Source organism: Coregonus lavaretus (genome assembly GCF_964263955.1).
Source record: "Coregonus lavaretus genome assembly, chromosome: 24".
Lineage (NCBI taxonomy): Eukaryota > Metazoa > Chordata > Actinopteri > Salmoniformes > Salmonidae > Coregonus > Coregonus lavaretus.
Window position 1 is genome coordinate 6,899,167 of NC_140011.1, and position 23,989 is coordinate 6,923,155.

Below are 23,989 nucleotides of genomic sequence, written 5' to 3' on the forward strand. Positions count from 1 at the left end.
TAGAATTGCCTCTGAAGTATGAATACTTTCACCTAAATAAAAAAAGTAGCCTACCGGCACCTATTTCAGTCCACTTGAAGTACTGGGTGAAGTCAAGTACCAGTGTAACTGACCCGGGAAGGAAGATATCTGCATAGTCATAGGCAACTACTGTCTATATTCCTGGCTTGTTCCTCTGCACTGTCACCACTAACAACTGTATTCTTAGGAACAAAGCATCTACACTTCAGATCTGAAAAAGACAGAGAATCCTTTTGAGCTTCAAAGACCTGTCTGCAAGTGATTTCTGTAAGCATCTGACTAGCTCTAGCTATATCAGTTCTGATATTCATCCTTATCTAGCTATTCATCTGATACAGCCATTCTCAAAGGGATATTATACTGCAGGAGAAACAGAAATCTTGTGATAGCGCCCTCCTGTGGCCCTACTGCTGAATCTCAAGTCGACCGCCAGCCTGGCACTCCTGTAGATCTAAAACCGCATAGGTTTTAGTGACACTCCACAGCACACAAACACCAGTGGAGGCTGCGGAGGGGAGGACGGCTCATAATAATGTCTGGAACGGAGCAAATGGAATGGCATCAAACACATAGAAACGATGTGTTTGATACCATTCGACTCATTCCGCTCCAGCCATTACCACAAGCCAGCACTCCCCAATTAAGGTGCCACCAACCTTCTGTGACAAAAACACAGTCTACACACAGAGAGAACACGTCAGTGCATATTTAAAGTTTTAATTTAATTTATTTCAGGCACACAAAAATATTGACACACCTTGGTAAAAGGAAAACGGCAGAGAGGTATTTAGCCCACTAATAAAAGTAATCTACATGTAAAACACCACTGAGACATATCTGGACCTGGAAGTTACCCCTAGACACTGATCTAAGGCCAGTTTTGCATCCTCCACCTCAATGGTGAAGGTTAGGATTTGGGAAGGTACGCTGATCATAGATCTGTGACTGTACAGCTATCTTCCAGGTCTGTTCAGTGGACAGATACATAAACAGGTAAGTTCAGGGTTGTGTTCATTAGGACCCACAACGGAAAACATTAAAAAAAATTTTGCAACAGAAAATGAAAATGAGCTTTCAGGGAGACCAGTTGATACCTCCCAGATTCAGTCTGTTCTTACATATAAGTCAGAACACAGAAACAAAGCTTCCAGAGGGTTTCTCTCCCTCCTATTCAAAGTTTGCACAAAAAAATAAAGAAAATTGTCTTAAAATACCAGCCTGTTTCCACTGAATAAACAGCCAACTCTCCTCAGTCTCAACACCAATTCCCAACATTGTGTGTTTGTGTTCACATCTGTACGGCGCTGGGGGGAATGTCGAACGGTGCTGGGGGGATGTCGAACGGTGCTGGGGGGGATGTCGAACGGCGCTGGGGGGGATTTCGAACAAGGAGGGATCAAACTGTTGTCCTTTAAAGGGAGAGCCCTCAGCATCCCAGCCCTTCTTCAGCATATCATGTACCTTCTACAGAGAGAGAGAGAGATGCAGGGGAGAGAGAAATAGAATGGAATGTCCACATACATACGTACATACAATCTAAATACAAAACTGCACAATTGGGCTTTCAATTTGTCTAACAATAACACTCTTGGGCTCAACATAGTTCAGCACCACAATCCTACACGTCCAGCCCATACACTATACCACTGTTTCTGCTGCACTCATTTAACTGTGGCGCTGCGCCACGGCAAAATCATTGCCATCACTGCCCCAAAAAATGAAACATTAAACAATAGGTATTTTGAGGCACACTTTGAAGATGCTAGAACAGTCCATATTTACTTTCCCTCTGAAAACAAAACAAGTAATGAATAGAAAAACGATTCTACTATGGGGTTGTCTGATTTGTCTACACTGAAAAAAATATAAAACGCAACATGTCAAGTGTTGGTCCCATGAGCTAAAATAAAAGATCCCAGAATTCGTCCATACACACAAAAAGCTTATTTCTCTCAAATTTTGCACACATTTGTTTACATCCCTGTTAGTGAGCATTTCTCCTTTGCCAAAATAATCCATCCACCTAACAGGTGTGGCATATCAAGAAGCAGATTAAACGGCATGATCATTACACAGGTGGACCTTGTGCTGGGGACAATAAATGGCCACTCTAAAATATGCAGTTTTGTCACAACACAATGCCACAGATGTCTCAAGTTTTGAGGGAGTGTGCATTTAGCATGCTGACTGCAGGAATGTCCACCAGAGCTGTTGCCTGATAATGTAATGTTAATTTCTCTACCATAAGCCGTCTCCAATGTCGTTTTAGAGAATTTGGCAGTACGTCCAACCGGCTTCACAACCGCAGACCACATGTATGTCGTCATGAGGGTGAGCAGTTTGCTGATGTCAACATTGTGAACAGAGTGCCCCATGGTGGTGGTGGGGTTATGGTATGGGCAGGCATAAGCTACGGACAACGGACACAATTGCATTTTAGCAATGACAATTTGAATGCACAGAGATACCGTGATGAGATGCTGAGGCCCTTTGTCGTGCCATTCATCCGTCGCCATCACCTCATGTTTCAGCATGATAATGCACAGCCCCATGTCACAAGGATCTGTACACAATTCCTGGAAGCTGAAAATGTCCCAGTTCTTCCATGGCCTGCATTCTCACCAGACATGTCACCCATTGAGCATGTTTGGGATGTTCTGGATTGACGTGTACGACAGCATGTTCCAGTTCCCGCCAATATCCAGCAACTTCGCACAGCCATTGAAGAGGAGTGGGACAACAATCCACAGGCCACTATAAACAGCCTGATCAACTCTATGCGAAGGAGATGTGTCGTGTCGCGCTGCATGAGGCAAATGGTGGTCACACCAGATACTGACTGGTTTTCTGATCCACACCCCTAACTTTTTTTAAAGGTATCTATGACCAAGAGATGCATATCTGTATTCATGTGAAATACATAGATTAGGGCCTAATGAATTTATTTCAATTAAATGATTTCCTTATATGAACTGTAACTCTGTAAAATCTTTGAAATGGTTGCATGTTGCGTTTATATTTTTGTTTAGTATCTTTACCTGAATCGGCTGCTTGTTGTGCGTTCTATGCGAGATAAATATTCCTCTAAGGGCGCATTCAAGTTACGAGTGCCATAGGGAGGGAAACCTGCATTCTGACAAGCAGTCAATGCACACACATTTTTGCAATCGTGGGGAAAACAGCAGTTTTAATGGCCTTTGTTAAAAAGAGGGGGTTCCCAGCTTTCCATTCCTACTTGATCTATTTCTCAACTAAAAAATATGCGCAAACTGCACCATTTTAAGCCTGGAGTTTTTAGGAGCGTCATGGTTAAGCATGTTCTGCAATTCCCTGTGAGTGCGTAGGGGAGAGTGCGGGTAAATTGTATGGTAACTTGTGTTAAAATGCCACCCTACCTAAAAATCATTTTTTTGGAGTGACTTAAATTGTGATGAGACAGATTACATTTTTAGTTGAGCAAGAGTAGTGGCAACCAGGGAAAGTGTTGGGGGAAAAAACTGTGACATGAAGTGGTCGCTGGTTCTAATCCCCGAGCCGACTAGGTGAAAAATCTGTCGATGTGCCCTTAAGCAAGGCACTTAACCCTAATTGCTCCTGTAAGTCGCTCTGGATAAGAGCGTCTGCTAAAATGACTAAAATGTAAATGTAAAATGTTTCTGTGAGAAGTACAGGTAAGGAGCGTGTTACCCCAAGTTACCAAAACTGGTAGGCCTATATTATATTCACTGTGTTTATGCAAGTTTTTTGGGACATAAAATTAAATCAACAGGATGCTAACTAGTTAAAATATTACATTTGGGATCTAGCTAATGATTAGCCCAATAGGGTAAATGCAGATAGCCAACCCCATGCTTCAGCATATTTATTTATAGCCGCTATGCTGCATCAGTTGGGCTACAGGTGATAATGTTTATTGCAAATAGCATAATTGATATGTTAAAATCATTTTAACAATTAATTTTACCAATATGTTATAGGGCTTAATTTTTGGAGGTGGAAATTATATTTTAGATGGTGTCAGCGTCATTTTATTTTCATTCATTTTCGAGTACAATGTCCGTTTTAAAAGGTCACCAGAACTGAGCTTCTCTACATAAAAATTATCTGGGGGGGGGACCCTTCAACCCCCCCCCCCCCACTGGTATATTTTTTTCCAGAGGAAACACTGTCCTATACACATGTACCCCTATACCCTTTTCAAGATCATGAGACTTGGTTCGTTTCTGGATGGTAGTGTATGTGTGTGTGCTTACGTATGTACGCGCGTCCGTGTGTGTGCCCGCTCGTGTGCTCGCTCGTGTGCTCTCACCATCTTGTGGCTCTGGGGCTTGCCCTGTAGTTTCTGGTGGTAGTCGAAGGTGAGTCTGTCCAGCACGGCGTGCTCCTCCTCGTCCACCGTGGCCATGGAGCGCTCCCTGTTGATCTGGTTCACATCAATCTCCTTCTCTCCCTTCAACACCGCACTCCACCACACCTCACCACTCTTAATGAGAGACAACTACAGACAAGAGAGAGAGAGGGAGAGTGTGTGTTAGAGTCTATTCATATTTGTAGGTGTGTGTCCGACTATCGGTGCATGTGCGTGTTAGGGATGGGCACGGTTATTTGAATATCTGAACGGACGCGAGTATTCTTATTTTTTATCAATTAAAAAGCTTTGTCTTAATTAAATTATCATTGTGACATTGTTACATACAAGGATATACCATGATATTTGAAATTCTTAATTTTAATAAAACAACAAACTTTTGAATGTCGCTTGAGCTACTGCTAGGCATTTAGCCCTCCAGTCAGCCCTGACAACAGTATGCTAACTTCCCCTCTTCATATAGCGATTACAGGTGCGCACCTAACGGAGGACATAACACAGATCAATGTATCTTGTATCATTTCTATCATGGCAAACATCAGACTTCTCGTTCACTGTTAGTAAAAGAAAAAGCAGCATGTCCGCTGTTACAGTTATCTAGTCAAGTCACTAAACCTCAAGTCCCTAGTGTTCAAGTCCATGTCCAAGTCCTTTATACTCAAGTCACAAGTCTCTCAGTAGTGCTAAAAGTAGCTGTCCAACCATTTTTAAGCTACATTTCATTAGTGTTGCACATTTGTGTAAGGCTAAGTAGATAATAGAGCTATTTAAAGGTGCAATATGCAGAAATCGCGCCACCATTTCCTGGTTGCTCAAATTCGAATAGTTCGCCTAACTTCAGTTTATGTGACAAAACAAGCAAGTATAGTGTAGAGAATCATATATTATATTTTTTAATTGTTTGAAGCTGGTGTACATAACCGAAAGTAAAAGACGCCAAAAACTAAACTCAAGAATGGGAAGGATAGAAATAGCGCATATAGAACATATCTACCACTTCTTAGACTTGCTTTCAATGAGAATGACAGATCTATAACACAGATTTCTATGCGGATTTGGCCCAAAAAGTCATATATTGCAGCTTTAACATCTGCTGTTGTAGCTAGTATGTTGAATTATGCAAAGGAGAGATCTCCTGACAACAAAGTCACCACAGGCCTAGTCACGGATTTCGCCCAAAAAGTCAAATATTGCAGCTTTAATATCTGCTGTTGTAGCTAGTATGTTGAATTATGCAAAGGAGAGATCTCCTGACAACAAAGTCACCGCTGGCCTAGTCACGAAAATGGTGATTTGAGTCCGATTCAAGTACTAGAACACTCCGCTATTGTACTGCCCTCAGCATTTGAGTCAATGGCAATTATTATTTTTATTTTTAGAATTACGACTATCCGGATATCCCAAAAAATTTAATGATATTATTTGAACAGTGAAATAATTTCAAATGCCCGTTCCTGATGTGTGTGTGTACTCACCACTACACAGTGTCCGGGCTCCAGGTTCCATAGTGAGTTCTCCTTCCATCAGGACCTTCTCTCCTGTTCCCTCCTTCAAACACACACGCACACTGCATGTTCACACACACCTGGACAGAACCACACACGCGCACACACAGAAATGAATAGGCCTATTCAATATAAACTGGGTTGTGCAGGGCTCTACGCTGACCTTTTTTACAAGGAGCACCGGTGCGGCTAAATTGAAAAATGTGGGCGCACACAAAGAAATGTAGGTGCACAATGAAAAATATTTCAGATAGTAAAGCTAGAATCCTTAATTTTTCTAGGCGCACTGGTGCTCCTAAATTAAAATTCCACGTCGCACAGCAAAATATTTGGCCGCATATGTGAGTATAATGGCCGCACTGTAGAGCCCTGTTTGGTTCAATTCAATGCCTATAGGGAGATTCTACCAAATTCTAATTTGTCAAAATGTATTTTGTAGGGCATTTGAGCAAATATGTAAAGCTATAGCATTAATCCTTCACATACATGTTTCAACTCCTGGAGAAATGTTTAACTCAGGAATCACATAAACTGGACACAGGAAATTCATCACAACACTGGCAGGTATGAACGGTTTGAAATATGTAGAAAGAGGAACCATGTGGTCGCCGTGGTTACCTGTCTGCCCTTGACAACGGTCTTGGGGGACGTTGACGCGGACCTCGACGTCAGTGTATTTTTTTTTTTTTTTTAACATTTTTAGTCATTTAGCAGACGCTCTTATCCAGAGCGACTTACAGGAGCAGTTAGGGTTAAGTGCCTTGCTCAAGGGCACATCGACAGATTTTTCACCTAGTCGGCTCGGGGATTAGAACCAGCGACCTTTCGGTTACTGGCACAACGCTCTTAACCACTAAGCTACCTGCAGTGTAGTCCAGAGACCAGCTGTAGGTGTCCCTTACCGCCCCGTTGTAACTGTCTGGACTGGCCTGGTGCACCACCTGACCACTGATAGACAGACACACACACACACACAAATGAATAGGCCTACTCAATACAAAAGGGTTGGGATCGATTCCATGCCAACAGAGAGATTCTACCAAATTCAAAACTGCCAACATCTATTTTGTAGGGCAATTGTGCAAATATGTAAAGCAAGTGTCCCATCTAGAACAGGTTACCACATATTACTTTGTGGACCCTTTCCTAAAGCTTTGAAGAAGCACTGAGAAACAACCAGTCCTATTGGTATGGCCAAGACAAGCAGTGCAATACTAACTCTGTAGAAGCTGATGGTCTAGAGTCTGAGCTGGCTGCTGCCTGGTCTTCCTGTGATGAATGCTGGGCTGCACTGCTGCTCTGGGGCTGTGGATTAGAGATTGAGGCTTGGCTGGAAGAGGTAGGCCTAGTACTAGAGGCTGTGCTGGGCTCTCCAGAACCCGAGGCAGAACTCTCTCTCTGGGCAGCAGGCTCTGTCCTGACTCCCCTGGGCTCCACCGGCTGCTCCAGGTGGCCTGTACCTCTAGCTCCTGCACCATGGGGGGCGCTACCTGGGCCTCCTGTCTCTGCTGCCTATCTCGGTCCTGCTCCACCACACGCTCAAACAGACGGATGGACTGTGCAGAAAACCCGAGACATGATGGGCCAAGTCCATAATCAACCCCTAATCACTTTTTGTGTACTTTAAAAGGGTAGAGTCTGCAAGATGAGGGGCCAATATTCAAACTAGTAAAATGAAATCAAATTTTATTGGTTGCGTACGCATATTTTGCAGATGTTATCGCGGGTGTAGCAAAATGCTTATGTTCCTAGCTCCAACAGTGCAGTAATACCGAACAATACAAAACAATACACGCAAATCCCTAAATTTAAATAAAGGAATGAAGAAACACAGAAATATTAGAATGAGCAATGTCAGTGTCCAGCATATAAACAAGTATTTGATACACTGCCGATTTTGCAGGTTTTCCTACTTACAAAGCATGTAGAGGTCTGTAATTTTTTTTCATTGGTACACTTCAACTGTGAGAGACGGAATCTAAAACAAAAATCCAGAAAATCACATTGTATGATTTTTAAGTAATTAATTTGCATTTTATTGCATGACATAAGTATTTGATCACCTACCAACCAGTAAGAATTCCAGCTCTCACAGACCTGTTAGTTTTGGAGGGAGCTGAAAGTCCATATTGCCCAGCGACAGCCCCGAAACCTGAAGGATCTGGAGAAGGTCTGTATGGAGGAGTGGGCCAAAATCCCTGCTGCAGTGTGTGCAAACCTGGTCAAGACCTACAGGAAACGTATGATCTCTGTAATTGCAAACAAAGGTTTCTGTACCAAATATTAAGTTCTGCTTTTCTGATGTATCAAATACTTATGTCATGCAATAAAATGCAAATTAATTACTTAAAAATCATACAATGTGATTTTCTGTATTTTTGTTTTAGATTCCGTCTCTCACAGTTGAAGTGTACCTATGATAAAAATTACAGACCTCTACATGCTTTGTAAGTTGGAAAACCTGCAAAATCGGCAGTGTATCAAATACTTGTTCTCCCCACTGTATATACAGTACCAGTCAAAAGTTTGGACACACCAACTCATTCAATGGTTCTCTTTATTTTTACTATTTTCTACATTGTAGAATAATAGTGAAGACATCAAAACTATGAAAAAACACATATGGAATCATGTAGTAACCAAAAAAAGTGTTTAACAAATCAAAATATATTTTATATTTGAGATTCTTCAAAGTAGCCACCCTTTGCCTTGATGACAGCTTTGCACACTCTTGGCATTCTCTCAACCAGCTTCACCTGGAATACTTTTCCAACAGTCTTGAAGGAGTTCCCACATATGCTGAGCACTTATTGGCTGCTTTTCCTTCACTCTGCGGTCCAAGTCATCCCAAACCATCTCAATTGGGTTGAGGTCGGGTGATTGTGGAGGCCAGGTCATCTGATGCTGCCTCCATCACTCCTTTTTGGTAAAATAGCCCTTACACAGCCTGGAGGTGTGTTTTGGGTCATTGTCCTGTTGAAAAACAAATGATAGTCTCCCTAAGCACAAACCAGATGGGATGGCGTATCGCTGCAGAATGCTGTGGAGGCCATGCTGGTCAAGTGTGCCTTGAATTCTGAATAAATCATGAGTGTCACCAGCAAAGCACCATCACACCTCCTCCATGCTTCATGGTGGAAACCACACATGCGGATATCATCCGTTCACCTACTCTGCGTCTCACAAAGACACGGCGGTTGGAACCAAAAATCTCATCAGACCAAAGGACAGATTTCCATCTGTCTAATGTCCATTGCTTGTGTTTCTTAGCCCAAGCAAGTCTCTTCTTATTATTGTTGTCCTTTAGTAGTGGTTTCTTTGCAGTAATTCAACCATGAAGGCCTGATTCAAGCAGTCTCCTCTGAACAGTTGATGTTGAGATGTGTCTGTTACTTGAACTCTGTTCAACTCTTTGAAATATTTTGCGTTTTAGCTAACCCTAACCCTTTTCCTAGCCTGCTACGTTAATTCTCCTAACCTGCTGCGAAAATTCTCCTAACCTGCTACGAAAAGTAAAATCGGACAAAATCTGTATCCCTTCTAGCCATGCCCAGGCCAACGGCCCTTCCCACAAACACTTTCGTCAGTCAAAATGGCTGCGTCCTTGAGCTGTCGGAGTGTGACGTTATCGGTGAGAATCATGTTTACATTTAGTCCATACTTTGACAACTGTTTGAGAATATTCTACATATCAACTTTAAAGTATTGTTACATTTTAACTTTGACCCGTTTTTGTGTTTCTGGCTGGCTAGCCAATGATGTAACTAACGTTAGCAGTTAACGTTAGCTAGCTCGCTGTCAATGTTACTTGTCTGTTGCTCAGTGTCTTTGCATTCATGTCTTTGCCTCATAGAACGCGCTTGCCAGAGTCGGCACTTCGATATGCATCAACTCTGGAACACGAACACTTCATGTCACTGCAATATGCTGCAAGGTATGTTTTATTCGAAGACTAACGTTACAGAATTTCCATCCTCCACAATGGACATTACCTAGTTACTCACTTGCTGCTGAGAAGACTGCTTCCAACTTCACATCTGTACTTTTCTTTTGTCATAGAATCGGGCAGCCCGTATCCGAGTGGGGAAAGGAGACCGACCACTGACCTATGAGCAAGCCCTCCATCCCCACCACATAGGCCACCGCAAGGGCTGGCTTTCCCAGCACACTAGTGCGTTTTTAGCTTACCTCTACATCATACACACTGAGCTATCTGACCATATATGTAAAAAGACAACCCCAACCTAATTAGTGAGGATGCTGCCCAAGGGGCTAGCCTTAAACTCATCAGTTATTAATGTAGCTAAATGAACTTGATAATTGTTGTCAAAGTATTCCTAACGTCTCCGTGTCTATTTCTCCCTCCATCCGCTGTCCTTCCCTCTCTTTATCTCCTAGGTAACTTACAGGGAGAGGGAGGAGCATCAGATCGTACAGTAGAGGACGTGTTCGTGCGGCGTTTCCTCTTTGGCACCTTCCATAACTGCCTGGCCAATGAGATTGTGATAAAGCGGCGAGGGAACATGCTGGTGGTGTGTGCCCTGATGCTGCAGAAACTCCCTCCTCAGAAGTTCTACTTCCTTATTGGCTACTCAGAGACGCTGCTCTCCTACTTCTACAAGTGTCCCGTCAAGATGCAGGTCCAGACCTTAGCGGACAAGGCTGTCTACAAGTACCTCTGAGGAGGAACAGGAACTGCGGACAGGAGACTGGTCATATAGGACTTTGTGGAAGGACTTAGACACAATAGTTACGATTGTTAAAGCTACATTCTGGGAACAGAAAAACAACAAAATGGCCACCCCACGGCTTGTTTTGGTATATAGCTGAGGGATGAGGTTAGGAAACTAACCCCTCTCAAATTCATAGATCACGCTCTAGATGCATGGACTGACTCACTGACAGTACATGACATCCACATAATAGTTTTAAACATATTGAGGGGTTTACGTTCTTGTTTGTAATCAATGAATAAAACCTTATATTTTGGATTACAATAGAGTATGTTGGGATAGGCTCATGAGGCTATATAAGTTATATTCTTCAAGAGTCAATGGGTAAGTGTCAAGACTTGAAATGACCATTTACCAGATTCCCAGATCCCAGACTGTAGCTTTAAAGTCATCCTGACTAAAAAACGTAAATATTTGAACTTAAATATTTGAATGTGAAAGCTCTTTTCACATGGAATGCCTTGCATTTATTTACTGTGTGTTAAACAACTGCCTCAGAGCTGGCTGTTCACAGAAGGAAGGAAAACACAGGTTAGCTGACAACGTCACGAAAACTATGCACGTGATTCAATGGGGCAGAAGTCTGTGATTCCGGATGAGCAGATGGCTTGCAACAATGACAATAAGATGCCATGTGGGGAATCGTCGCTGGCTAGTTTTATCTTGTTCTTTATACCATGTCTTGTTTTGACTGATGTCATGCCTATGCTAATATGGCTCAAATCTGCTAGTTAGCTAACCAACAACTGTAACAATGTATTTGAGAGATAAGTTGAGAGATAAGTGCTCATTGTGCAAATGTACTTATGTTTTCAATAAACATTGTAGATGAAATATAGGTCACATGTCAACAATCTAAGCCAACCCAGTCCGTTTTGCCCCATAGTTGCACACGCGTTGGTTTTGTTGCTAAACAACCAACCCGTCTATAGAGACAGGCCGTACCAGACGGTGTTATCATATGTATTCAGTCCGGTGAAACGTTCAGAACATTACAGATAAATGTAATGTATAGAAACGGACATGCTTCTCTGTTCTACATGGCAGACAATCATATCAGTCATTTATATTTTCTATGGTTCAAAACAATACATTTCTTTAAATACAAATTGAGTTAAAGGGCAACTCCATCACTTTTAAACTTCATTTCATTATCTCCAGCACAATACCAATGTGAACATATGTGAAAATTGGCCAAAAAAATATCAAGTTAAGTTCTACCCAATGACATCATTAAAACCAGTGATTTTCAAACACTGAGATTCGCAGTTACGTGGGGAGCAAGAAAATACCCTCTGGGCTAGAAACTCGTTGCAGGTTTTGAAAATCAAATTGTATTTGAAAATCAAATTGTATTGGTCACATGCACCAAATACAACAGGTGTAGACTTTACTGTGAAAAGCTTATTTACGAGCCCTTTCCCAACAATCAGAGTTAAAAAGTATGACAAAAAAATAACAAGACTATATACAAGGAGTACCGGTACTGAGTCAATGTGCAGGGGTACAAGGTAGTTGAGGTAATTATGTACATGTAGGTAGGGGGAAATCGTGACTAGGCATCATGATATAATAAACTGAGTAGCAGCAGTGTACTGTGTGTGAAAGTGTGTGTGTGAGGATATGTAGTCGTATGTTGGAGTGTCAGTGTAGTATGTGTGAGTGCGTTGGTAGAGTCCAGTGAGTGTGCAAAGAGCATGTGCTAGAGAGTCAGTGCAAATAAGGGAAGCCATTTGATGAAATGTTCAGCAGTCTTATGGCTTGGGGATAGAAGCTGTTCAGGAGCCTTTTTGGTCCCAGACTTGGAGCTCTGGTACCGCTTGCTGTGCGATAGCAGAGACAACAGTCTATGACTTTGGTGGCTCAAGTCTTTGACACATTTTAGGGCCTTCCTCTGACACTGCCTGGTATAGAAGTCCTGGATGGCAGGGAGCTCGGCCCCAGTGATGTACTGGGCTGTACGCACTACCCTATGTAGCGTCTTAGAGTCGGATGCCAAGCAGTTGCCATACCAGGCGGTGATGCAGACAGTCAAGATGCTCTCAATGGTGCAGCTGTAGAACGTTTTGAGGATCTGATGGCCCATGCCAAATCTTGTCAGCCTCCTCAGGGGAAAGAGGCGTTGTCGTGCCCTTTTCACGACTGTGTTGATGTGTTTGGACCATGATGGGTCTTCAGTGATGTGGACACCGAGGAACTTGAAGCTCTCGACCCGCTCCACTACATTGAGATGGCGCTGGAGGGAAAAGCAGCCATTTTACGGGCTCCTGACCATTTGTGCTATTTTTTGTGTTTTTTTGCGCTGATCTCAACTTTTCTTGTACTTCAATGAGTTGGAGGCCAATGACATACTGATCATCCCGGACCAGGCCCAAATCCCCAACACTTGAAGAAGAAAGAGGCGGCGGTATATAGACCGGCGTGCGGGATACCTGATGAGACTACGTCGGCGAGTGGATAAACCGCCTCTAACCTCTGTTCTATTGGCGAACGCGCAATCACTGGAGAATAAACTGGACGAGCTCCGTTTGAGACTATCCTATCAACGTAATATGAAGAACTGTAATATCCTACAGTTGAAGTCAGAAGTTTACATACACCTTACCCAAATATGTTTAAACTCAGTTTTTCACAATTCCTGACATTTAATCCTAGTAAATATTCCCTGTCTTACGTCAGTTAGGATCACCACTTTATTTTAAGAATGTGAAATGTCAGAATAATAGTAGAGAGAATGATTTATTTCAGCTTTTATTTATTTCATCACATTCCTAGTGGGTCAGAAGTTTACATACACTCAATTAGTATTTGGTAGCATTGACTTTAAATTGTTTAACTTGGGTCAAACGTTTCGGGTAGCCTTCCACATGCTTCCCACAATAAGTTGGGTGAAATTTGGCCCATTCCTCCTGACAGAGCTGGTGTAACTGAGTCAGGTTTGTAAGTCTCCTTGCACGCACACGCTTTTTCAGACTATTATTAACATTTCAACTAACTATCTACTAAACCTAGCCCTAAACTTCACCCTTAATCTAAACCTTACCCTGACCCTATCTTTTTTTTTTTTTTTGTCATTTAGCAGACGCTCTTATCCAGAGCGACTTACAGGAGCAATTAGGGTTAAGTGCCTTGCTCAAGGGCACATCGACAGATTTTTCACCTAGTCGGCTCGGGGATTAGAACCAGCGACCTTTTGGTTACTGGCACAACGCTCTTACCCACTAAGCTACCTGCCGCCCTGTCCTTAGATAGGGCTTCACCGAAGTCCGTCACCCTCACTCTGCTCAATGAACAGAGATTATTTTTAAACACACAGATAGTTTCCTCCTGCTAAGGCTTAAATGGAATCATTCACCCAACAGACAGCCGTACAACCCAAAAAGGAGACACACAGTTATCAGATTAACTTCAGTTCTTTACCAAATTGATGGGGTCACACACAGATACAAGTGGCGACTGTACTAATGATGTTCAATTTACATGTGAGGTTGTGCAACTATATCAAATTCATATATCAATTTACAATTTAGTCATTTAGCAGACGCTCTTATCCAGAGCGACTTACAGTTAGTGAGTGCATACATTTTCATGCTGGCCCCCCGTGGGAAACAAACCCACAACCCTGGCGTTGCAAGCGCCATGCTCTACCAACTGAGCTACAGGGGACCCCCATATATCAAATGCATCATCTCTGTTCACTCATTATCTCTCTGATTTGGTCCTGCCGTACATACCTACACGTACGCTACAGTCACAAGATGCAGGCCTGCTAATTGTTCCTAGAATCTCTAAGCAAACAGCGGGAGGCAGAGCTATCTCCTATAGAGCTATATTTTTATGGAATGGTCTGCAAATCCATGTAAGAGACGCAGACTCAGTCTCAACCTTTAAGTATTTACTGAAGACTCAACTCTTTAGTAGGTCCTATGATTGAGTGTAGTCTGGCCCAGGGGTGTGAACTACCCTTGCTGTCTTTGCCTTGCCATTCACCTCTCTCCACTGAGATTCTCTGCCTCTGACCCTATTACGGGGGCTGAGTCACTGGCTTGCTAGTGCTCTCCCATGCCGTCCCTAGGAGGGGTGCATCATATCTTGTCAGGCTTTTTCCGCTATACTCGACTTGAGTGGGTTGAGTCAATGATGTTAACTTCCTGTCTGGTCTTGCGCCCCCTCGGGCTCGTGTGGTGGGGGAGATCTTTGTGGGCTACACTCCGCCTTGTCTCAGGGTAGTAAGTTGGTGGTCTGTTGATATCCCTCTGTTGGTGTGAGGGCTGTGCTTTGGCAAAGTGGGTGGGGTTATATACTGCCTGGTTGGCCCTGTCTGGGGGTATCGTCGGACAGGGCCACAATGTCCCCCGACCCCTCCTGTTTCAGTCCCCAGTATCTATGCTGCAATAGTCATTTGCCGGGGGGCTAGTGTCAGTCCGTCCTATCTGGTGTATTTCTCCTGTCTTATCTGGTGTCCTGTGTGATCTTAAGTATGCTCTCTCTAATTCTCCCATCACTCTCTCTCAATCTCTCCCCTCCCAGAAGACCTGAGACCTAGGACCATGCCTCAGGACTACCTGGCCTGACGACTCCTGGCTGTCCACGTCCCCAGTCCACCTTGTCGTGCTGCTGATCCAGTTTCTGCTGTTCTGCCAGTGGCTATGGAACCCTGACCTGTTCACCAGACCTGCTACCTTATCCTGGTCCTGCTGTTTCGACCCTCTCTCTACTGCACCTGCTGTCTCGACCTCTGAATGCTTGGCTATGAAAAGCCAACTGACATTTGCCCCAGAGGTGCTGACCTGTTTCACCCTCTATAACCACTGTGATTATTAGTTGATCCTGCTGGTCATCTATGAGCATTTGAACATCTTGAAGAATGATTTCACCTTAATGGCCATACACTCTTATAATCTCCACCGGCACAGCCAGAAGAGGACTGGCCACCCCTCAGAGCCTGGTTCCTCTCTAGGTTTCTTCCTATGTTCCTGCCTTTATAGGTCGTTTTTCTTTGGGGTTTTAAGCTGGGTTTCTGTATTAGCACTTTGTGACATCTGCTGATGTAAAAAGGGCTTTATAAATACATTTGATTGATTGACATAATTCAAAATTAATAAGAAAAAGCACTCACCTCTTTTGTTACGTGTCCTCCGGTGATGAGAAGCCCACCCTGCTCGCAGTGCCAAATGTGAGGAATTGAAAACCAGTGAAGGTGTGGAGAAATCCTAGATGCAAAATATAAGGCGAACAATGTCTATATTTAAAGGTTTAATAGACAGACATAGACAGACATATGCATATGGGAAGATACTGTAGATATGTTCCTAAGAGGTTCGCAGCCAATCTCTCTCCTTCCAGAGGGGACGGCTGACCTAAATACTCTTGCTTTATCTGTTCGCTGTTTCACCCTTCCGTGCCAGGTGCCAAAGCATTAAATCAAGGTGGCGACCTTGGGGTAAAATAGACTACACATTTGAAACATCTTAATCGCTTAAGGACACCCATGTCCGATTTTATGGCTCAGGGGCCCAGATACCAGTTACGGAGACCTGCTTTCCGTTGACCTCTGGCCTTACAGAGGGTACCTAGAGGCCAAATTCCAATAGGGAATAATCATCAGAAAATAGCATTTTAACAATGCTTATTGATAACTGGAAGAAACAATTTCATAAATGCATCAAGTGCAGCGCCTTATATATGTTTATATCTTCAACATAGGTATCACTAGAAAACCTTCTGTATGATCTCTTATACACTATTTTAGGCCCAGCCTTTGGAACCTTTGCTTTTATGGATATAGCCACTATATTATGATCACTACATCCAATGGGTGTCGATACAGCTTTAGAACTAAGATCTGCAGCATTAGTAAAGATATGATCAATACACTTGGATGATGTAGTTCCTGTACTGTTTGTAAACACTCTGGTAGGTTGATTGATAACCTGACCCAGATTACAGGCATTGATTACAGTAAGCTTCCTCTTGAGTGGACAGCTTGATGAAAACCAGCTACAGTCTATGTTCAGGTCACCTAGAAAATAGACCTCTATGTTATCACACACAATCAAGCATTTCACACATATTATCCAGATACTGACTCTTAGCACTTGGTGTTCTATAGAAGCACCCCAAAAGAAGAGGCTTTAGATGAGGCAGGTGAACCGGCAGCCACAACACCTCAACAACATTAGACATGAGATCCTCTCTAAGCTTTACAGGAATATGGCTCTGAATATATGCAACAACACCTCCTCCATAGGCATTCCTGTCCCTTCTCTAGATCTTATATCCCTGTAGTGCTACTGCTGTATCATCAAATGTATTATCTAACTGAGTCTCAGAGATAACATTCACACACTGGCTATCTGATGTTAGCAAGTTACTGATTTCAATAACCTTATTTCTAAGCCTGCATATATTAATATGGGCTATTATTAGCCCTTTCCTGGGTAGCTTATCGGAGATCGACATAATAAGGAGAACAATTGTATTTATTTATTAAAAACGTTGTTCTGCTAATAGAGTCAGTCAAGCAGGCACTTGTGTGTATAAGTGTGCGGGTGTGATGTTGGGCTGAAACTACTGACCCGGAAGCTTGGCTCTCTCACTGCTCCCAGGCTTTTGGGAGGGATTGTGGACAATAAGCCTGTCGTAGCGGATGTAAACAATGTCCCCACGCTCTCTGGCAGCTTTCATAGCTGGGATAAGTTATTTCCGCCTCTGGTGCACAGCTTCAGAAAAGTCCTTGTAAAGGAAGATGTCCTCTCAAGTGTTCAACATTATCAAGTCAGATTAAAGATTACAACCAGATAAAGAAGTTAAGAAAACTTCCTTACACATTCTGTGTACAACCTGACCATTGCAACCAGTTTTTCACACTAGTTTTTTTATGCATCATCCCATCCCATCAGTATACTTACCGATGCGAGTGATGTCATCGCTGAACACACTTTTGTCCCAGGAGCTGACCTGAGACATCTGTGAACATGAATAGTGGATCTATTATCATGTATCCACTTAGATGATTGTTCCTAACCCCCACTCTCCCCTTAGCTAAAGAGGTGTTGGTTCAAAGGAGTGGTGTAAATAAAATGTAGACACTGTCAACATAGAGCAGGTTTGACTGAATCCCAGCCTTAGGCCCTGAACAGCTTTATCCTGTGACCGTAATCTATTCACTTTTCTTTCTTTGGTAACACTTAACTAGCCTGCAAGTATAATGCAGTTATAATGCATTGTAAGACCTGTCTTCAGCTTAAATGATCCCTTATAGAATGTATTATAATCATCTCATAATGATCCTGAGTAAATAATTTCTCTCCCTCTCCAGGGTATGCTCTCAACATGTAGTTAATACATTCTCAGATCAACACATTCATTTACACCGTCTTCCCTTCTCTTCTTTCCTGTGGCGTGTTTTCCTGGATGCCAAGGGAAGCCTGGCTTCCCCCAAAAATTAACCAATAATTTATCTTTCGTCTCTCTGTGTTTCATAATTTTCCTTCAATTCGCAAGAGGCTGAATGCATCTGACCGGAGAAAGCATCCGAGCGAGCGAAACAGCTCCCCCCTGTCTAAGTATGTGTAGGCCATCTATCTGATGCTGTCTGGTCTAAAAGAGTATGACATTGTTGCCCCCGTAGCATTGAATGGAAGGGAAGCCACAGAGCATTTGGCTTCCCTTGATATTTTTGGGGGATAAATTAGCCAATCAGCGTTGAGCTAAACTGAGTGAGCCCAACTATGAATGGTCCTGGCACACCTAAAAAAACTGTCAAGGGAAGCCAGTTTGGATTTGGCTTCACCCCAATCGCATCACATCAAAAGCACACAACATTTACAGAAACAATTTTAATTGTTGCATCTTGTGTCGTCCTCAGGTGGCTAGCTAGCTAAAATCGTCCCTTTCCGAAATTTGCCACGGATGGAGATAGGTATATTGACTTTTTGATTTTACTTAATTCTCCGTACTACCCAAAGATTTGAACGGCAATTCTGATCTAACTATATATGTATACATTGTGCCCCTGGCCTGAGAGGATGGAAGTTCAATATGTAGCTAGATGTAGTGGGCTAATGTCAACGAGCTGGCGCATTGTTGCCCATGAAAGGAAGTTACGCTAGCTAGCGAGCGAGCAAGAATTTTAGCCAGGTAGCCTAGGACAACAAAAACTAAAAGCGTGTACTGTATGACAGAGTCATGAAAGAGAGGATGTCACTGGCGTTTCTCTACAAGTAGGGTGAGTCAACATGTTTTTTCTACTTGCACACAGACACACACACACACACACACATAAATCAGTCCCATGGACAGCCACACATTTAGCTTACGTTGATTGGACTAAATAGTTTTTGGTATCTTAGTTGTCACTTTATTAGACTAAGCATAGGTGATTGGATAATGTTCTCCTGTTTTCTTAGCGACTTGTGGTAACTCTCAGTGGTTCTAAATCAATAGTTGTTTAGTAGTCCAAAAATGTTGGAATCCTTAACTTGCTTGACCATGCTGTAGGTCATGTAACTGTTTGTTACATGCAATATGCTTTGTGAACTTCACCGGACAGTTGAAGCTACTGCTTCTTTCTCTCCTTTCAAGCTCACCTGTGTTCATCCAGTTTCACAAATGGCGCACAACCAGGTTAGAACCTTCACTCAATCACCATCACAACGTTACAAGTTGAGTCCCTCCTCAGTCCAGATACTATAGGTGGGAAGAGAAGGATCTCGTCAGCAGTCCTACTCTGTTTATGTTCTCCCCAGAATATCAGGCTGGTCCCTGTGTTGTCTCTCCAGTAGCAGCAACTACTGTACTCTCCTCCTCTACCATAGTAGTTGTTACTAACTGCCAACTGTCGCCAACTGTTGCTACTGCCAGAGGCGCTGCAGGATACAGCACTCAGAATAACACATCCTGGTAGGATAGATGAGATGAGGGAAGAAACATTAACAAGGAAGGGAGGGGGAGAGGGAAGGAGGCAGCTGTTTGCTGTGAAGCTGGAGCTACTTTCACCTAATTTCACCCCACACTCTCTGAGACATACCGGTACATGCATGCACACATGCACACACACACTCAAACACACCAGATGCATGCACTCATGCAAGCAAGCAATAGTTTATCCTTTCAAAATTATACATTTTTTATTAGGAAATACTGACATTTTTTATTGGTCAAGTTGACTTTTGAGTTGTTTTATTTCAGAATGTGCCATAAGCTCACTCCACAGCTAGCTGATGGAGCCCTCCAATCGCTACCTTTTGTGTGGTTCAATCGATTTACATGTTGTCAAGGAGAGGGGTCAGGTGTGTTTGCGAAGCAGAGGATCACTGGTTCGGGGCAGTCGGACAGTGGAGGAAGATAAGCTGTTAGCAGCACACTGACCCTCGTTAGTGGTACTGTGACCCGGATCGGCAGTTGTGCTCATCTCAACGGCCGGGGTAGCTTAGAAGGGGTGAGTGTAACGGAGTTAAAAGGATAGTTCACCTAAATTGCACAATTGCATTGGTTTCCTTACCCTGTAAGCAGTCTATGGACAAGGTATGACAGCAATCCATGCTTTGGTTTAGTTTCCCTGGCACCCTTTTCAAAATGCTAACATTTTAGATGATTTGAACATGATGTGCAAAAAATGCTAATATCGGCCCCATGACATTGTCAAGTAGGGCGGTCACGTGTGTTGCGAAGCAGAGGATCACTGGTTCGAGCCCAATAGCGGCAGTCGGACAGTGTAGGATGCAAAGGTGTTAACACACTGACCCCCGTTACATATACTGCACATCAAGAAATTAAAGAAAACAAAATCAATCAAGAAATGTAGCTAATCAAGAATGTTCAGAAATCTGATGGATGGGTTCAAGGATGGTTCAGTTCAATCACTTTGAATGGTGAGCGGTGTAGATTTCTATACTTAAAAAAAAAAATGTGACTGTTATTTTACATGGACAAGTGAGAACTTCCAGAATGACTGTTGGTGTACTGTGTGGCAATGGAACAACTGGAATTAGAATTTCAGTTTACTTCCTGGATTTCCTGAATTAAAATTAAATTCACCCCAATGCTGATGGCTAGGCATGATTCCTAAATTTCACATCCATATATTAACTACATCATTCTACTGCACCCTAGTGGTGTATGTTCCCAATCTAGACAAGAGAGATGACAGTGGTAAAGGAGATGTTGTGGAATATATGGTCTCTGCTGACCAACTTCGGGGCAAATCCATATAAATTCAGTCAATCCAGACATAAACTGACATTCCAATAAAAATAAATGTCTCTGCAGGTATGCCTTAATACTTGATATAACCATGCATAATAAATACGATTTTTTCCCATCCATATGCTGGTAGTTAATGAGTTAGGGTAAGATTTCATACTTATGTTAAACAATCACGGAGATATAACAAAATGTATATATATATATATATATATATATATATATATATATATATATATATATATATATATATATATATATATATATATATATATATATATATATATATATATATATATATATATATAACACAATTCTCTTCAATGCTTTTCTATGGGGAAAATTTGGAATTGGAATTTCACTTCCTGATTCAACATAATTGAAAGGGAATCTACCCCAACCCTGGCTGGAGTAGAGTGACATGAGGAGCTGAGCGGCCAGTCTGCTCCACAGCCACAGGCGAGTAGGAGTCTGGCATCTAGAACACTGCACATTGACATACTTAAAACACAAAAGTGACCGCCAGCTGTAAGCATGTACGCTCCCTGTCCTAAGAAGTTTTTCTCCTACAGAGATCGCTTGAAAGGTTAGCGGACTGCCTTATTTGTTCCTCACAGAAATGGGGAGAGGTGGTAGCAGGAGGCCAGACTGGCCTCCTGAGTGGCGCAGTACTCCTGAGTGGCGCAGTGGTCTAAGGCACTGCATCGCAGTGCTAACTGTGTTACTAGAGATCCTGGTTCGAATCCAGGCTCTGTCGCAGCCGGCCGCGACCGGGAGACTCATGGGCGGCGCACAATTGGCCCAGCGTCGTCCAGGGTAGGGGAGGGAATGGCCGGCCGGGATGTAGCTCAGTTGATAGAGCATGGCGTTTGCAACGCCAGGGTTGTGGGTTCGATTCCCACGGGGGGCCAGTATAAAAAAATATGTATTCACTAACTGTAAGTCGCTCTGGATAAGAGCGTCTGCTAAATGACTAAAATGTAAATGTAAAATGTTGCTAGGTAGGTGCTGACTGACAGGACAGTGTTCATTAGGCACCAAATGGAAAGAAATTGACTAAAACAAGGAGGCTGTTTTCTGGACTTATGTCAATAAGAAATGCTCATTTTCAGTTGCAAAACATTTTATGTTTTCTGTTGCATGCCCTAATGAACACAACCCTGGTGGTTTAGTTAGTCAGCCCCATTTCTACTAATCAGAGCTCAACCATGTGCCTTAAAAGTCACTAAAGTGAAGTTATGCTGACAATAATCTCCCAGAAATGTGGGCCGCTAAGCCAGTAGATGGTAGCAGTGGGGTTTTCTCGTGAAAGCATAATGTTCCACATAGGAATGAAAAGGACTAAGTAAGTAAAATGTTAGCGCTCTCTTCGCCAGGCTGTAATACCTTTTTCACACTTCTGAGCTGAGCCGAACTGAGCAGAACCAAGCTGCACTAGTCATGCATCCAACACATGTTTTTGGAGTCACAAGCTTGATGTAGTCATTGTGTGCTATGAATATGGGACCAAATACTTAACCATTTACTACTTTAATACACATAAGTGAATTTGTCCCAATACTTTTGGTCTCCTAAAATGTGGGGACTATGTACAAAAAGTGCTGTAATTTCTAAACGGTTCACCTGATATGGAGGAAAATACCCTCAAATTAAAGCTGAGAGTCTGCACTTAAACCTCATAGTCATTGTATCATTTCAAATCCAATGTGCTGAGCCAAAACAACCACAACTATGTCACTGTTCCAATACTTTTGGAGCTCACTGAATCTCCATGGGCACAATGCTCAGATAGTTAGCTATGTCTATTCTACACAACACATTTCTAACTCTCTGTTAGACATTTGATTTCACAAAATGCACGAACATGACCGTTATAATGAACTAGATGGATGCATCATGGTGTTCTTTATTTTTGTGAAATTGAACAGCGGATCTTTCCAAAACGTTCTCTTTCTATGACTCTGCAGACTAGCAGTTCAGGAGGTTATCTGATTGCAGCATTGAAATATAAAGCAGCCAATAGCAACTGACCCCGATTGTTTCACCTCATTGTCTTACATTAGATAGCGCAACTCCATCTGCATCGAAGGACTAGTGTTGAGTTGGAGTGGTGCCACCCGTCGGAAGACAATAGGATTGTCCTGTATGGGGTACAGTGTGGTGGGGTGCAGTCCTCGTATGCTCATGAGTCATGACACATCTCCATGTCTTGTAGTGAAACACATTTCCAAGGTGCAGACAGGAGCGGAAAGCACAATGTAGGACTAGTGCATAAAGTGGCTGAGGAGAGATAAAACAGTAACACAGTTTAATTGAACAGTAACACAGTTTAATTGAACAGTAACACAGTTTAATTGAACAGTAACACAGTTTAATTGAACAGTAACACAGTTTAATTGAACAGTAACACAGTTTAATTGAACAGTAACACAGTTTAATTGAACAAGAGTCCAGCAGTAACCCGATTACTAATCCTGTACACACCCTGCCTCACGAAAAGACAGTCACCCATCACTTTGGAGTAGAGTGTGTACAAACAAGAAGTTATTTAGGAATATATCCCTTCAACATACCCATTCATTTCAAATTAGTATATTTGGGGGAATGTGAGGTAAAAATCACTGCAGCAGACTTGACATTGTTGATAGTTCAACGTAAGTGGGGATGGTGTATCAAAGCAATCTGCACACGTGCACGCATGTGCACATACGTGCACAACCACACACGGATGCACCCATGCACACACAGACACACATACATACATACTCGCTCATGCACGCACGCATACACAAACTGTCCATTCGCAATGAAGCTGACAAATTAAACACAGTAAACATCAAACAAGCTTCTAAGGCTGCTCATGCACACACACACACACTGAAATACACTCCCTTAGCGTACAGAGAAACAAAGAATCAACTGGACACAAGGTACAAAAAATTTTTTGGGGGGCAAAAAGCCGTTTTAAAGATGTGCATCTCATTTCAATTTTGTCAACTTCAGAATATGCCAACAACAACAACTAAAACACAGATAAGCAAGTGGTGATCATCCCTACAACCGGAGTCACAGCCAGCCCAGTCCAGTCTATAGGTCGCAGAGGGACCTCTGCCCATCTTGTGGTTGGATGCTCCTGGGTGAAGTACAGATCTAGG

At 42.6% G+C, this 23,989-nt stretch overlaps 1 protein-coding gene and 1 pseudogene across 2 annotated transcripts; one reads left to right on the forward strand and one right to left on the reverse strand.

The window, feature by feature from the left end:
- Positions 1-425: 425 nt before the first annotated feature.
- LOC311099378 (nudC domain-containing protein 3-like) lies at positions 426-7,373 on the reverse strand (annotated as a pseudogene). The gene is made up of 7 exons: positions 7,248-7,373; positions 6,765-6,836; positions 6,514-6,568; positions 5,866-5,907; positions 4,331-4,519; positions 1,314-1,485; positions 426-472 (listed from the first exon to the last, which is right to left on the reverse strand). The product of its transcript is annotated as a nudC domain-containing protein 3-like (transcript).
- Positions 7,374-9,477: 2,104 nt separating this feature from the next.
- On the forward strand, positions 9,478-11,459 carry LOC311099325 (small ribosomal subunit protein uS3m-like). The gene is made up of 4 exons (XM_084140047.1): positions 9,478-9,526; positions 9,749-9,829; positions 9,955-10,066; positions 10,294-11,459. Exons 1-4 carry the CDS (start codon positions 9,488-9,490, stop codon positions 10,575-10,577), a joined length of 516 nt encoding a protein of 171 aa, XP_083996173.1. The 5' UTR covers positions 9,478-9,487; the 3' UTR covers positions 10,578-11,459.
- The last annotated feature ends 12,530 nt before the right edge of the window (positions 11,460-23,989 follow it).

What these genes read in the sequence shown, in the direction of transcription:
- LOC311099325 (XM_084140047.1), top strand. Translation starts at nt 9,488, where the DNA reads ATGGCTGCGTCCTTGAGCTGTCGGAGTGTGACGTTATCG. An exon ending in TCACTGCAATATGCTGCAAG is followed by an intron (nt 9,830 to 9,954) that starts GTATGTTTTATT and finishes CTTTTGTCATAG; the next exon opens with AATCGGGCAGCCCGTATCCG. An exon ending in CTGGCTTTCCCAGCACACTA is followed by an intron (nt 10,067 to 10,293) that starts GTGCGTTTTTAG and finishes TTTATCTCCTAG; the next exon opens with GTAACTTACAGGGAGAGGGA.